This window comes from Cucurbita pepo, chromosome 9 (genome assembly GCF_057944985.1).
Source record: "Cucurbita pepo subsp. pepo isolate OVF chromosome 9, ASM5794498v1, whole genome shotgun sequence".
Lineage (NCBI taxonomy): Eukaryota > Viridiplantae > Streptophyta > Magnoliopsida > Cucurbitales > Cucurbitaceae > Cucurbita > Cucurbita pepo.
In genome coordinates, this window is record NC_141806.1 from 6,771,605 (window position 1) to 6,787,346 (window position 15,742).

Genomic DNA, 15,742 nt, shown 5'->3' on the forward strand with positions numbered 1-15,742 from the left:
CAGGAGTACATGATGTATTTCACGTGTCGATGCTGAGGAAGTACATTACGGACCCTATCCACATAATAGACTACGAACCACTCCAACTCAATGAAGATCTAAGCTACGAGGAAAAACGAGTAAGAATCTTAGCTAGAGAAGTAAAAACCTTACGCAACAGGAGCATTGTGTTCGTTAAGGTACTGTGGCGGAATCACCACAGTAAGGAAGCCACGTGGGAGTGTGAGGACTAAATAAGAGAAAAATACCCCGAGTTGGTACAAGAGTTTGAGACTTTCGAGGACGAAATTTCTTTTTAGGGGTAGATAATGTAACGACCCAGGATAGAAAAAAAACAAAAAAAAAAAAAAAACTCAGTCGCTAGAAAACTCGCAAGTTTTCTGGTGACCGCCGAGTTTCCCAGACCCCACGCGAAACGACGGCCACACCACGCCCAGTCTTCAGCCCACGTTTCCCAGCACCTATCAGAATACCTTCAAAGGGAGAAAAGAAATAAAATACGAGAGAGAGAGATTTCGGATAAACGTCGGCGAGTATCCAGTTTCTCCGACGAACCCTCAAACCACCCTCAAACCGACACCAAACGACCTGTTACCACCACGAGAAGGATCCCTAATGAAAGCACAATAACTCAAGGTGCGTTTTGTGCTTTTTCGTAAGCGCCGTCGTCGATAACCGAGGTCAAAAGGTTGGGTTTTCCTAATCGTTCTTTGATCTGTGGTTTTAGGAAATTTTAGGCCGCAAAACTCCCAGAAAAGAAAGAAGGATGACAAATAAAGAGGAAAAGGAAGAAAGAGGACCGCAAAACTCCCAGTAGGCTTTTGCAGCCCACGACCTGGACCACTACTTGAACCGTGCTGCGACCCGCGCTACGATGCAACGCTACCGTACGACGTAGCTCGCTCTGTTGCTGCCAAGTGTCACATAGCGGCGCAGGCGGTCCCTCGCCTCGGCTCGGTGCAACGGCTTGGGCTCCTCCAGTGACGCTCCGGTGGCTCCCAACGGCTGTTCAGCTCGGCTCACCTATTTTCAGCTCGATTTCCACTGTTTCGACCCTCCCGAATCTGTTTTTGGGTTCGATTAAGGTATCTGAGGCCGTTTTAGCGCCATATTTCACATTTATTGAATTATAGGTAAATTAATTGTGAAATACTAACGGAAAGTGGTGAACGGTGTGATAGGAAACAAACCCCGGCAACGTAGGAAGCAGCTCTCACGGAACGGGAGCTTACATTTAGCTATTTAGGGAGTACTTCGGCCAAGGTCAACCAAGTAAGTGGCCTTACTATAGGATAGGCTAAAAATTGTATGAGTTATGATGATGTATGAGTTATGATGATGTGTGGGTTACGATACTTGATGATGTGTGCAGTACATACATATTTTGATGAATGACGAACTTGATATGTTTGATGCACTTTGTGGCAATATGATGAGTATGATGATTGCATGATGTTTACCTTAATATGATGATGTTTTCCATATTGAGCATGCTATATGATGATGCGTGTCATATTGCATCATGTCGTTAGATCGACATAGGACACAACCTTAAGAGCGTGAAAATGATATTAATATAAATATCCACGAGTATGTGTTACCTAGAGTAACAAAGGATGAGACTAGAGGGTTGTATCAGAAGAGACATTATGATGGATTTAGAGGGACCTCATGCATATTGTATGTAAATAAGCATAGGGCTACTTCCCCTAGAGATGATGAGTGCGAACGTGCACCATATGATGAGCGCGAATGCGCAAAGGTGCAAACGCACACAGATGAGAATGTTCATGAGGCGCATGACACTATGGGGTTCCACTGACCTCCAGACGTCGCTACATATTAGCTTGACCAGAGGGTCCAGGGGGTGGCTAGCGCCCTTGGGATTCACACTCGAACGTGTGAGTCGTGTGTTGGGAAGTACTACACATCCAATTCGTCCGAGACTGGACGCCACCCCTAAGAGGATTAGAGATAGGTCCCTAAATCATGATTGCATGTGTTTGCATTTGTGTGGCCCCTATAGTGGGGCCACTTACTGAGTATTCTTTGAAATACTTAGGCCGTGTGCCACATCATTTTTCAGGTAAAGGGCAAGGCGCACTTGTACGGAGGACGGCGGCATCGCGAGCAGAGACTATGGCACGTGCATAGGGTAGACTCATATTTAAATTCTTAGTTTTGAGTTATAATAGGTTGTTTTGCATTGCATTGTTTTAAATTATTTTGTATTTGTTTTTATTATCTCTAAATTTTAGTATTTTGTATTTAAACAGGTAAGACCATGGCTGTGTTTTCCAGAGAAGGAGTTGTTTTAAACGTTTTTAAAAGTTTACATTATAAATGATGTTCATGTAAGAGTTATATTTCCGCATTATAGATGAGCATGAGACGTTAGTGGTGACTCTAAATATGTGGAAATTTAGGGTTGTTACATGAACAAGGGGCCCCACCCTCTCATTGGCCTAAGAGGGATTCGGTTTGGTGGTTGGACCACAAACCAATTGTTCATCAGAGAATCAGTGGGACTTAAGGAACAAGAAGTAACTTTAGGGGTAAAAACGGTAAATTGACCCAGCTCTAGTTACGAACAACCTGTGAAGGATCGACTTACTAATCATGGTTATATCAAATGGACAGAAATATATCTATAGTGAGGGGAGTGCAACTACTAGTCTATAGTGGAGTGTCCTCGTAGTTAACGAATGTTGGTTAAAAGGTTAATGAGTTTAGCTAGTTGATCTCGGATCGTTGGAGCCCATGAACTCAAACAGTACCAAAGAACTGGAGTTTGATCCGGGTGCTCAAAATCCTACCCGACCTATTCACTAACCAACGATACGCGACCCGTGACTGTATATGCGCACGTAGAAAACTTCTTTGGTGCTAGAAAAGCACGTGAGAGCGTGTATAGACTTTCTTTTTGTCCTCTAATCCTACTCGAGAAGGCACACGACAAATCTGTAAGTAACAACATGAAAACCTACAAAGCAGTACTTTTACAATTCGCTTGCTTATGAATGCATGCTAGTAAAATTAATCCTAGGTAGCTATTCTTGATTAACAACGACCTAGCAAACTTACTAAGAATGAAAACAGACTTGCTAGTTGTTGAAATTTCTTGTCTTACCCAATATACTGTCTTGATATACTTTAGTACTGGTGTAAGTAATCATGCTATGACAGCGGATGAGATGTTTATTTATCAGCAATCTGGCTACTGGATGGATGTTATCGTCCCATTGAGCATGTGTGACTCCTGGTGAATTATTGTGTGATCTCTCCCTTTAAAGAATAAGCAACAGAATCGAGTTAAGTCTAGGGTAAGCACGGAGATTGGTGGGTCGAGACTTAGGATTGAACACCTTTAAAGGTCTGAGACCAATGGAATCTCGAAGGGCGATCAGAGGGTGAGACAATATTATAACAAAATAGTGTGCGCACATAAGTAATTTACAGCACGACAAAATTTAAAACACAAAATAAGAAACGAACTCAAAGCATTTTAAAACAAAAGAGTTGAGGACGACGGGTGAGTTTATTCTATGGCACCTGCCCAAGAGTCCACTCCCGACTTCGACCAGCTCCTTACCTGAAAAAAATGGAGAATAAGGAATGAGTACAAAGAATTAGTATGTAGCCTGCTTGTAGGCTCTCAATCCATTCGTTGATATGCTAGGATACCACACTCTTTCTTGTTTTGTTCTTGTTTCTTATTGTAAGTACTTAGGCCCACTTGTTCTTGACTTGGGGTTCTTATCGTGATTTATTCTAAGGACATTGGTCCTTGGATTCTAAAACCTTGGTCATCCTTTAAGGGCCTTAGTACCATGTTCTTGGTTCTTGGTTCTTGTACTTAGAACTAGGGTCTTGATCCATGTTCTAGACCTAGATCTTTCTCTTGTTCTTGGTACTTTCTAGGTATTTATTCTGTTATTGATTTATTCTCCAAGACACTCCCCCTAGGATTTACGGCACTAGCCATACACCTGGCAATCCTATGTCCAAGGCTTGTTACTCAGTGGTAGATCGACTACACTGCATTGTGGACACATCGTGTTTTAGGACATTAATCACGATGCAAGGTAGTAGTTACCCTGCACGTAAGATCCGTCCTATGAGAGGCCGTTGATCATGTGAGTAACTTGTTTAGGTGCCATGTACCGAGGGGTAGCACCCCCTCACCATAGGTTACTTCATGGCCTGTGGGACGGGTTCACCAGTTAATACTCCCATGGATGCAAGCAGACCAACACTCACCATGTTCTTCCCCACCGTGTACCATTGCGAAGGCTAAGTTTTCAGCCCAGGCCTTTGTATCAAGAGTGTGGAAACTCGGGACAAAAGTAAACAATTGGTTCCCTGCTATGTTAAGGATGTGATGAGAGACTACAAGTAGATTGCTTGATCGTGACGAGAGGGTACTCTAGAGTTTAGAAGTAATAGAGGGATTATGGACCTAGGGAATCATGTATCTCATTCCCGCTTCCCTCGTTAGATGAATTTGGCATATATTAATACACATTTTGATTTCCCTCTTATTTTATAAACATTGACTGGCAAAATTTTTCCTATGATGGTGTTAATATAACACATGCGGAAGAAATTTGGATCTTAGGCACTCTAAGTACATCAATTATAGTAAATTAGCTGGCATGTTCAAAAGCATAAAAACTCAATGAGTTTGAATACTAACCTTCTGTCGCTCAAATTTCCTTCTTTTTTTTTTTCATGAACCGGTTTCGAACCACCACTAGTGTCTTCTCCACTATCCTCCGGCCTTAGAACGAGATTGTGGAATCCGGTGAGTGACTAAACTTGGGAGGGATTTAGTAAATATGAAGAGAGTGTTTGTGAGAGGTTTTCCTCACGGTTTTTCCCAAAGTAAGACATTCCATGTACCATGATCACTCAATTTATAGAGTCATGTTTGCATGTTCATGCAAGTTTGAGTTAACCAAATTTTGACACTCAAATTCCACTCAAATATGTGGGGTTTATTTCGCAAGCATGCAAGTTTGGTTAAACCAAATTTTGACACCTCAAAATACCACTAACATGATTTTCCATTAAATGAAGTCAACATTTTTACTTTCTTCATTTTAATTCAACAATTAATTTCAAATTAAAGTAATATTAAATGATTAATTAAACTATTTAATTAATATTTAATATTAATTCAAATGTCAATCCCAATCAACACATATTTGAATAAAATATTTAAATCTTATTTAAATATCTCAAATTCTCTCTTTTTGTTTAATTTGTAAATAAAACAAAAATGCAGTTAAATATATCGTATATATGTAGCGCATATTCCCTAATTCGAATTCGAACACTTCGAACTCACTTGTCACACTATTCTATGGTTTAGTCCGATATGAGCTAGCAGAGGGACCTAATGGACCTATAGATCATGGGCTACAACGATCCAAGATTAACCAGTTAAACTTCTTAACCTTGTTAACCAACATTCGTTAACTACTAGGACACTCCATTATAGCCTAGTAGTTGCACTCCCCTCACTATAGATATATTTCTGTCCATTTGATATAACCATGATTGGTAAGTCGATCCTTCACAGGTTGTTCGTTACTAGAGCTGGGTCAATTTACCGTTTTACCCTTGAAGTTACTTCTTGTTCCTTATGTCTCACTGATCCTCTAATGAACAATTGGTTTGTGGTCCAACCAGTGAACCGAATCACTCTCAGGCCAATGAGAGGGTGGGGGCCCTTTGTTCAACAACTGGAGTCAGTACTTAAAGGAACTACCTCTCTTCTATCCCTAAAAGTGGGTAGGAGTGAATTCCTTCTTACACCCTATGTCCCCAGCTATTCGCCCAGTCTTACCCCTAAAATGGGAGGCAATAAGCATTTGTAAATGGTATCAGAGCCTTCTATTCATGAGGGAAGAGAAGTTACTCGATCTTTAAGAGCGATATCACAGAAACCAGGAGGAAGATATGAAAATTCAGAAGAATTTGGAGTATGTGATAGCTGAGCGAATAACCCTTGTGTTCCAGGTGGTAAGACGCGGGAAGCGCAGTAAGTCCGTTGGCAAGCTTGGGTGCTTAGTCATATGAAAAATTCTGAAGAAAATCTTATCTACAACCTGACAACTTTACCAGAGACAAAACAAAGATTGACAACTTGTCAGCCAAACAGTAAAGGCTCACATGCCAATTACTAATGTCGGTAAATTATTAGTCTTTTAAATTATTAGTTTACTTTATGTCTTATAGGAAAACAGATCTTGCAGGGGTCCTGTCCTCTTAGATTCGATCTTATCTCTTAGTTGACGTTTTTCAAATTTACGATCAAACTCGAAGTCTATAAAGGGACTTCATCAATGTAAAGAGGGCATCGATCGGCCGATAGCTCTCTCTTGAATATCAATTGAACAATTCAGAGAAAAATTATCCTACTCTTTTCTTATCTATCTTATGAACGAATTTCTTAGAAAGCTCAGAAAATCAAGCCATCTCAAATGCTCTACCGATGAAGAAGAAAGTTCAAATGAACATCGAAGGGGAGAAAATCTCACAATCTCAAATACTATCAATCAAGAATACCAGATTCCTAGAATCGAAGATCAACTCAAAAATTGGACTATTCCAAAGGTAGATCCTAAAACTATCTACTAAATTTCAACCTTCAATTTTACTCAAAGATCATGCATCAAATTCTCAGAGAGGAACATCCCAATTCATAGCAATAGGGAATCTCTGAATCTTTTTTCAAGATCTCTTATACTCCAACATCGTGAAGAGTTTAACTATCTCCATGTCGGTCTTGTCCAAGTCGCGGTAAAACCATTGTTCAGACTTGGATTAGATATCCCAGTCCTTATCTCCTTACGAGATAAGAGACATGAAGATTTCTCAAATTCTTTATTGGGAATGGTTCAATCCAATTTAGAGAATGGACCAGTCTATTTCAATTGTTATCCAAACTTTACTCTGTCTCTCCAGGATCCACACATATTATCAGCTCTCATGCTAGATTTACAGTCAAAAAATTTAAACATCAAGGCTGAAACCCATTCTTCAGTCGTTATATTCAGGGTTTATTATAAGCTCATGAATACAAACATTTCTCCAAGAGCATTAAGATCCTCACCAAAAGGATGGACTATGCTCATAGAAGCAAATATTGGAAAATCATCAGTGACTGTCCCAAAAACACTCTCTTGGGATCAAATAACCAGAAGCACTCTCTGGAAAATAGAAGATGCAAATCTTCCAAAGTGGAAAGAATCTCAAAACCCAGTCCAAATTATCGAACATGACGATGGAAGCGTTGAAATAAAATTCAGCGAAGAACCTTCGTCAGAGTCAAAAGTAAAAAAATTCCTGAGTTCTAGACCAAGTACTTCAGGAATATCAAGATCAATGTATGACCCCTTAAAGGTAAAAGAGGTCAGTTATGATCAAAAAAGGGCGTCAATCCACTATGAAGATGGCTCAAGGTCTCCAACCCATACGGATATGGATACTCAATCCGTCTACGAAAGCCAGCTAAATGTCATTACAGCTGATTTCCAGATAGACAAAGAATTTTTGAAAGCAGATTTTATGTCAACTACCAACTCTTCAAAAAGAAATGCCTTCTTCCAAACCTACAAAGAGGCTGAGCGAAATGAATTAAGAGCTCAGTGGTATTCTCATATGGAAGCCATCAAAGAAAATATACCATTCTTCGAATGGTTTGAAGAAAATATTCTGCAGGTATGCACCTTGACCCAGAGGAGTTGGAAGACTACCAAAAGAGGCGAGGTATATTCGAAACATCCTCCGTTAGAAGAAGTCGAATTCGACAACTACTACGGAGAAAAGGTCAAAGCTAGCCCTTTCAAACATATTCCGGAAGGACTAGAAAAGGGTAATCCGACCCTAAAGGATATCAAGAATATCCAGCATCAAAACAGTTATTCAAATAAGATTTTATCCACGATCACTACTCAACTTGAAAGTATCGAGGGAAAAATCTCAAAGAAATCAGGTACTCAGCAAGAACAGGCAAGCAGCTCTGTACCAAAGGTTGATGAGTCAATACCAATACTCAGACCGGCAAATCTCGAAATATTTACAAAAAGGATTTCAAAAGAAGAGGCTGCAATGGCCAAGATAGAGGAAAAGTTAGACAGGATATTAAATCCCGCCATGACGCCTCAAGATTCATCTGTCAATGTCGTTAACAATGACGACGAGAACCAAGAATTCGAAGACGAGATTGCAAACGAGAGAGAAGAACCTTTCTACAATCGAATTGAAAGGATCTCTAGAAGAAGTCAAAATAATGCCAGTAATCAGAAAAACTGGTATCCTCAACCGTCTTTTCCGGATATCCAGTTCGAAGAAAAGACACTACAAACTCAAGCTCATTACGATGGTTTAGCAATCTATGAATGGAATATCGATTGATTGTCTGACTATCTGATAATGAATGTTGTAAATGAAATGATGATGGCCGCAGGCACGTATAAATTACAAGGCCATAAATCCGACCATCAGATAGCTCAAGTTTTGGTAACCGGATTTACCGGGCAACTCAAGGATTGGTGGGACAAATATCTCGACGAAACAACCCGCCAACAGATATTAAACCACTATGTCATTAGACCAACTACTCAAATTATCAAAGAAGAAGGTCCATCAACTAGGACCGAGGTACAACATGAAAGGGTAGAGGATGCTGTCAACACCCTCATATATACCCTCATAGAATTCTTCGTCGGCGACCCTCTAAAATACCAGGAGAGATCCGCTGAGATACTCATGAATCTGAAATGTCCTAAGATGGTCTTAAGACAAAGTACAATGGAACAATTCCATGGCAAACTTTGTCATACGGATCCATAGCATCCTTCATCATAGAAGAAGGACTCAGACTTTGTAATGAGTCAAAGATTCAAAACAAGCTCAATTCTTCGATATCAAACAGAAAAGAGCTTGGTAGATTTTGCGATCAATATGGATGCAAGGGAATAGAAGCTCCCTCAACCTCCAGACGGAAGAAGGTTAAGACGCATCCAAAACCTTATCATTCATACAGGCCTAGAGAAACATATCGGAGTAAACCCGTGCAGTCTCAGAAGCCAACATACTCAAGAAGGAAGTATATTCCTACAAAAACCCATAGAGGAAAGAAAAAGCAAACTTGCTTCAAATGTCATGAAGAAGGACACTATGCTAACAAGTGTCCAATCAAAGGAAAGATCAATGAGTTGGATATAGATCAAGAGCTGAAAAATCAGCTATTACGACTGACCCTAACTGACTCAGAGCAATCAAGCGAGGGAGAAATCCTCGAACTCCAAGAAGAATCTGATTCATATTCTAGCACAGAATACGAATCAGAACAAGAAGGAAAAAGGACGTGCAAAGGATGCATAAATGTCCTTACCAAGGATCAAGAAATTCTACTCGAAGTAGTAGAAAAAGTTCAAGACCCAGAAATTCAACAGAAGATTGCTCAACGACTTAGGGATACCAAGACAATCTCTAGGCCAACTGAAAGGGAAGAAAGAAATCCCTACAGACTCCAATCTATTCTCCAAAGATTTGAAAAACCAAGGGAACTCACTACTCAAGATTTACAAAGAGAGATTAATAATCTCAAACAAGAGGTACAGGCGCTAAGATCTGAAACCAGGTCAGAATCTTATACGCTTCGTCACGAAATTCTCAATCTTCAGGAAAGGCTGCCAGCACAAAAGGAAACGGCGCAACCGAACCTGGATGAAGAAGATTTTCAAAGTTCCTTCGTTGGAGCCATCACCACTTCTCAATTTCAAAAATGGTACGCTCTTGTTACCTTAAAAATTTATGATTTCAAAATCACACTAAAGGCTCTCATAGATACTGGAGCCGATCAAAATTGCATTCAAGAAGGCTTAATACCTACAAAGTATTTTGAAAAAACTACTGAGGGCCTTAGAGGTGCTAACAACAACAAACTCAAAATTAATTACAAACTATCAAAAGTTCATGTTTGCAATGATGGAATTTGCTTCGTAAATTCCTTCCTTCTAGTAAAAGAACTAATCCTAGGTACTCCTTTCATTACTCAATTATATCCTTTTAGAATAACTGAAAAAGGGTTAGAATCAAAAGCCTTAGGAAAGAAGATAAAATTTAACTTTCTTTCCCCCATAAGGATTAGCGAAATAAATAACCTTCAAAAGAATACAATTATTCAATCAATAAATGTATTAAATTATAAAGAAAAACAAATTTCTTTTTTGAAATAAGAAATTTCATTCAAAAGAATAGATGAACAAATTCAAAACAAAACTGTCCAGTTTAAAATCAAAACTTTACAAACTCAATTAGAAAAAGAAGTTTGTTCAAATATCCCAAATGCCTTTTGGAATAGGAAACAACATATTGTTGATCTTCCTTATATCAAAGCTTTCGAGGAGAAAAATATTCCTACAAAAGCCCGACCTATTCAAATGAATAAAGAATTACTAACGTTCTGCAAAGCAGAAATTAATGATCTTCTGTTTTGAAATCTTCATGTCTCTTATCTCGTAAGGAGATAAGGACTGGGATATCTAATCCAAGTCGGAACAATGGTTTTACCGCGACTTGGACAAGACCGACATGGAGATAGTTAAACTCTTCACGATGTTGGAGTATAAGAGATCTTGACGGGGAAGTATCCCGATACACATGACATACATACATGCACGAGGTCCCATGATTTTTATTCACTACATATAGTTCAAGTAATCATACTATAGCCAGAGTGTTCTTAGTTTATTGGATTTAGATTAGTGATCGTAAAGTTCACTTTATTCAATAACAATCTTTACTTGATAAACAACAATAATAACTTTATTGAAAATAGAATATGATTTTGTTTACAAACTATATGTTTTAGGGCATAAAACCCAACATCCTAGAGATTCAGGGTGTGACATGATGAAATCAAAACCCCATAACGGTTCTCCCAACAGGCATTGAGTAATTCTTGCGAAAGAAGTCTTGCGCAATTCCTGTTTGAAACTATAGTTCTAGAATTTTTTTAACTTATCTGTTCTACCTCACCCTAAAATTTCTATGGTCCTCGTAAAAAGTTTGAAAGTTCAACTTAAAAAAATAAATCGGGAATTTAATGCCTTGTTGGACTTGGGTGCTATACCATATGTAATCTATGAATTGCTTTCCCTATTTTATATTTTCTACCGGGAAGTATTCATATTTTGTTGTCCATTTTATGAGAGTGTTTTAAAAATCAATGAAATATTTATTATTCTTGGGCTAATAACTATTATCTATTCAAGGAATTTTGTTATTGAAAATCTAATAAATCTCTCAAATTATCCCAAAATTAACCTTAAATTGTGTTGCATAACGGAAATTAGTTAAATGATTGAGTTTTTTGCAACCATAGCATGCATTTACATAGTTTCTTGCATGTACTATAAGTACATATATTTATTCACATGTCCAACACAAATTGGTAGTTAAGCTAAAGGTTGATTAGGAAATGATAAAGAATATTGTCGTTTTCTTTCTTTTCACGGTGGCTTTAGTTGGGGCTCAGGTTCCAAGGGTCGCGTTACCACCACCAGGACCTTCTAGATATTACATTCATGTGGTTAACGGGCTAAGCAAACTTGGGTTGCTTGTGCATTGTCAGTCTAAAGACGATGACTTGGGGTATCATCGTTTGCTTAATCATGGAGATGATTACCAGTGGAACTTCAAGGTTAGCTTTTGGGGATCAACCCTCTATTGGTGCAAATTGGAGACGCCACAAGCATATGTCTCTTTTGAAAGCTTTTGGCCTGAAACGTAGCACTTATGGCTCCGTGATAGGTGCAAACGTGGAACTGTAGGAACTTGTCTTTGGACGGCTAAAGATGATGGAATTTACTTGAGAAACTTTCTTGCTAATGTTGATGAATTGATTCACAAGTGGAACTATAAAAGTTAGAGAAGCTTTATTATCTCCTTTTGGTGGAATTATCCTTCCGGAACCAATGAAAAATAATGGAATAACACAAAAATGTTGTTTTTTTTTTTTTTTGTATGAAATTTATTAAGTAACGAAGTGTATTGTTGTTCTCCAAAATTTTAAATTATGAAGAAAAACAAAATAAATTTGTATATGAATACAAGCTTTCAAAATTGTAATATAGTTTTTATATTAAAACTAAAAAAAAGGATGACTTTTACGGACCAATCTGAGAGAGAGTTTAGAACAATAAAATCTAAAATAGGTATTAAAAGCTCATGTTTCTGCCATCTTCACATCGATCTTAGAATAGGATGGTAGGCAGAATCCTTGAATTTCCATATATCTTATTAAAAGTTTCACATATTACATTATAGTTCCACAATCTTTCTTGATGTCCGATTTTCAAGAATTTGGATCTCGGACCAAAACTAAAAATATGAAAAAGCAAACAAAAAAAATGAAAAGTAACATAAAATAAAACATGAAAATTCGATAAAATATAAATTTAAAGGAAGATAAACAACACCAAAATTAAATACAAAATAATATTTAATTACAAGAGGGTCCTCTTAAATTTCTTTATAAATGCGAAAATGGTGTTGGGATATACGAACACAACTAGTGAGGCAAACACCTTATATCGTGTAAAGTTATATTATTCGGTTAGTAATGCAATCACACACAATATATGACTGTGGCCTATCGTTTAAACCCTAGCATGACCTTAGGCTTTTTTCAATTCTTGGCAGAGTTGGATGCATGGTACTTTTCTACACACGGCCCACGAACGCATACATGGACCCTTCAGACGGATTGGTATACGTGCCCCTTAGGCCAGACTCTGTCGGGCACAACACAATACACGTGACTGGACCCTCATAAAAGAAAAGGTCTTCATGATAACATGTCGAACATATATATCGAAGGTATGCATCCGTACTAACTTAACATAACGGGGAAGTATCCCGATACACATGACATACATACATGCACGAGGTCCCATGAATTTTATTCACTACATATAGTTCAAGTAATCATACTATAGCCAGAGTGTTCTTAGTTTATTGGATTTAGATTAGTGGTCGTAAAGTTCACTTTATTCAATAACAATCTTCACTTGATAAACAACAATAATAACTTTATTGAAAATAGAATATGTTTTTGTTTACAAACTATACGTTTTAGGGCATAAAACCCAACATCCTAGAGATTCAGGGTGTGACATGATGAAATCAAAACCCCATAACGGTTCTCCCAACAGGCAACGAAATCTTTTATAATTTGATTTCGAGTTACCAACTTCTCTTTTTTTCTTCATTTTGGATCGGAAAATAGAAGAGTTGCGTGAATCAAAAATACAAGGGAGGTTCATGGCCAAGGGTAAAGATGCCCGAGTAACAGTTATTTTGGAATGTACTCGTTGTGTTCGAAACGGTGTTAATAAGGAATCCGTGGGGATTTCTAGATATATTACTCAAAAGAGAGTAATTCTTGCGAAAGAAGTCTTGCGCAATTCCTGTTTGAAACTATAGTTCTAGAATTTTTTGAACTTATCTGTTCTACCTCACCCTAAAATTTCTAAGGTCCTCGTAAAAAGTTTGAAAGTTCAACTTAAAGAAATAAATCGGGAATTTAATACCTTGTTGGACTTGGGTGCTATACCATATGTAATCTATGAATTGCTTTCTCTATTTTATATTTTCTACCGGGAAGTATTCATATTTTGTTGTCCATTTTATGAGAGTGTTTTAAAAATCAATGAAATATTTATTATTCTTGGGCTAATAACTATTATCTATTCAAGGAATTTTGTTATTGAAAATCTAATAAATCTCTCAAATTATCCCAAAATTAACCTTAAATTGTGTTGCATAATGGAAATTAGTTAAATGATTGAGTTTTTTGCAACCATAGCATGCATTTACATAGTTTCTTGCATGTACTATAAGTACGTATATTTATTCACATGTCCAACACAAATTGGTAGTTAAGCTAAAGGTTGATTAGGAAATGATAAAGAATATTGTCGTTTTCTTTCTTTTCACGGTGGCTTTAGTTGGGGCTCAGGTTCCAAGGGTCGCGTTACCACCACCAGGACCTTCTAGATATTACATTCATGTGGTTAACGGGCTAAGCAAACTTGGGTTGCTTGTGCATTGTCAGTCTAAAGACGATGACTTGGGGTATCATCGTTTGCTTAATCATGGAGATGATTACCAGTGGAACTTCAAGGTTAGCTTTTGGGGATCAACCCTCTATTGGTGCAAATTGGAGACGCCACAAGCATATGTCTCTTTTGAAAGCTTTTGGCCTGAAACACAGCACTTATGGCTCCGTGATAGGTGCAAACGTGGAACTGTAGGAACTTGTCTTTGGACGGCTAAAGATGATGGAATTTACTTGAGAAACTTTCTTGCTAATGTTGATGAATTGATTCACAAGTAGAACTATAAAAGTTAGAGAAGCTTTATTATCTCCTTTTGGTGAAATTATCCTTCCGGAACCAATGAAAAATAATGGAATAACACAAAAATGTTGTTGTTTTTTTTTTTTTTTTGTATGAAATTTATTTCGTAACGAAGTGTATTGTTGTTCTCCAAAATTTTAAATTATGAAGAAAAACAAAATAAATTTGTATATGAATACAAGTTTTCAAAATTGTAATATAGTTTTTATATTAAAACTAAAAAAAATGATGATTTTTATGGACCAATCTGAGAGAGAGTTTAGAACAATAAAATCTAAACAACGTGAAATTTATATAAAACAAAAAATAAAATAAAACAATGTCCTAATCTAACTTAAGGACTACAAAATAAATAAAATGCAACTTATCGTAACATAAGTTCCATGGTCTTTAATGTGACGTGTGGGCCGTGTGTAGGAACCCCTGTACTCAATAAGTGGCCCGACTATTGGCGTTATGAAATGAAGTCACATGAAATGTAGTCATCAACTGTACAAGAGTTCATTTCATTCTCTTGAAGGCTTTCTAGTTCGGGCTAAATTAGATGTGTAATACTTCTCTACACATGGCCCACACCTACGAATGTTGGCCCACTAGGCAGGCTCGCACGCTCCCTAGGCCTACTGGTCTGGCTAGCACTTGCTGAGAGTTGTTGCTGGACACCCGTAGGGAATAATGATTGTCGTAGCATTATGGCGAACAAGATGATCACAATCAGTCTTAAGTACGCGTCCGTGCTCATCATAATGGGGCAATATCTCGATACACATGAACACACAATTATGCATCAGGTCCCCATACTTTCCATCACGGTATGATAAGTAGGAATTCAAACATAGAAGTATAAAAATATATATTTATATATATGTATTTGCATAAACTTTGGTCACAACATTTTTTTCATTTTTATTATTGTTTAATACAATCCCTCTAGCGAACATATCATATCGTTTTTCATATCATTTCTCATATCATTTATCATACTTTCATGCATACATCGAGATTGTATTTTATGCTAGTCATATCATTTCCATATGCATATCTTAGTTCACGTCGTTTCATGAATGTATGCTAGTCTTACCGTTATAGGAACGCATCCTAACCATCTCGTTTTATTTACGAATCCGAGTCATACCGTTATAGGAACGTATCCTAACCATATCGTTCTATCATTCTATCATAATCATATCCTTTTCTATACATAACCTAACCATATGCTATGTCAAGCATATCTTAGTCATATCGTTCCATTACGTTTATCGCATCCTTCTCGTATCCTATCTCACACATATCATTGATTATGT

General features: G+C 37.6%; 2 protein-coding genes across 2 annotated transcripts; both read left to right on the forward strand.

The window, feature by feature from the left end:
- The first annotated feature begins 11,497 nt into the window (after nucleotides 1-11,497).
- Nucleotides 11,498-11,947, forward strand: LOC147791204 (S-protein homolog 1-like). Its single transcript, XM_087126977.1, has 2 exons — nucleotides 11,498-11,719; nucleotides 11,810-11,947. The coding sequence occupies exons 1-2, from the start codon at nucleotides 11,498-11,500 to the stop codon at nucleotides 11,945-11,947; spliced, it is 360 nt and encodes a 119-aa protein (XP_086983103.1).
- A 2,034-nt stretch (nucleotides 11,948-13,981) lies between these two features.
- On the forward strand, nucleotides 13,982-14,416 carry LOC147791205 (S-protein homolog 1-like). The gene has a single exon (XM_087126978.1). It carries the CDS (start codon nucleotides 13,982-13,984, stop codon nucleotides 14,414-14,416), a length of 435 nt encoding a protein of 144 aa, XP_086983104.1.
- Nucleotides 14,417-15,742: the final 1,326 nt, after the last annotated feature.

What these genes read in the sequence shown, in the direction of transcription:
- LOC147791204 (XM_087126977.1), top strand. Translation starts at nt 11,498, where the DNA reads ATGATAAAGAATATTGTCGTTTTCTTTCTTTTCACGGTGGCTTTAGTT. An exon ending in ATTACCAGTGGAACTTCAAG is followed by an intron (nt 11,720 to 11,809) that starts GTTAGCTTTTGG and finishes CCTGAAACGTAG; the next exon opens with CACTTATGGCTCCGTGATAG.
- LOC147791205 (XM_087126978.1), top strand. Translation starts at nt 13,982, where the DNA reads ATGATAAAGAATATTGTCGTTTTCTTTCTTTTCACGGTGGCTTTAGTT.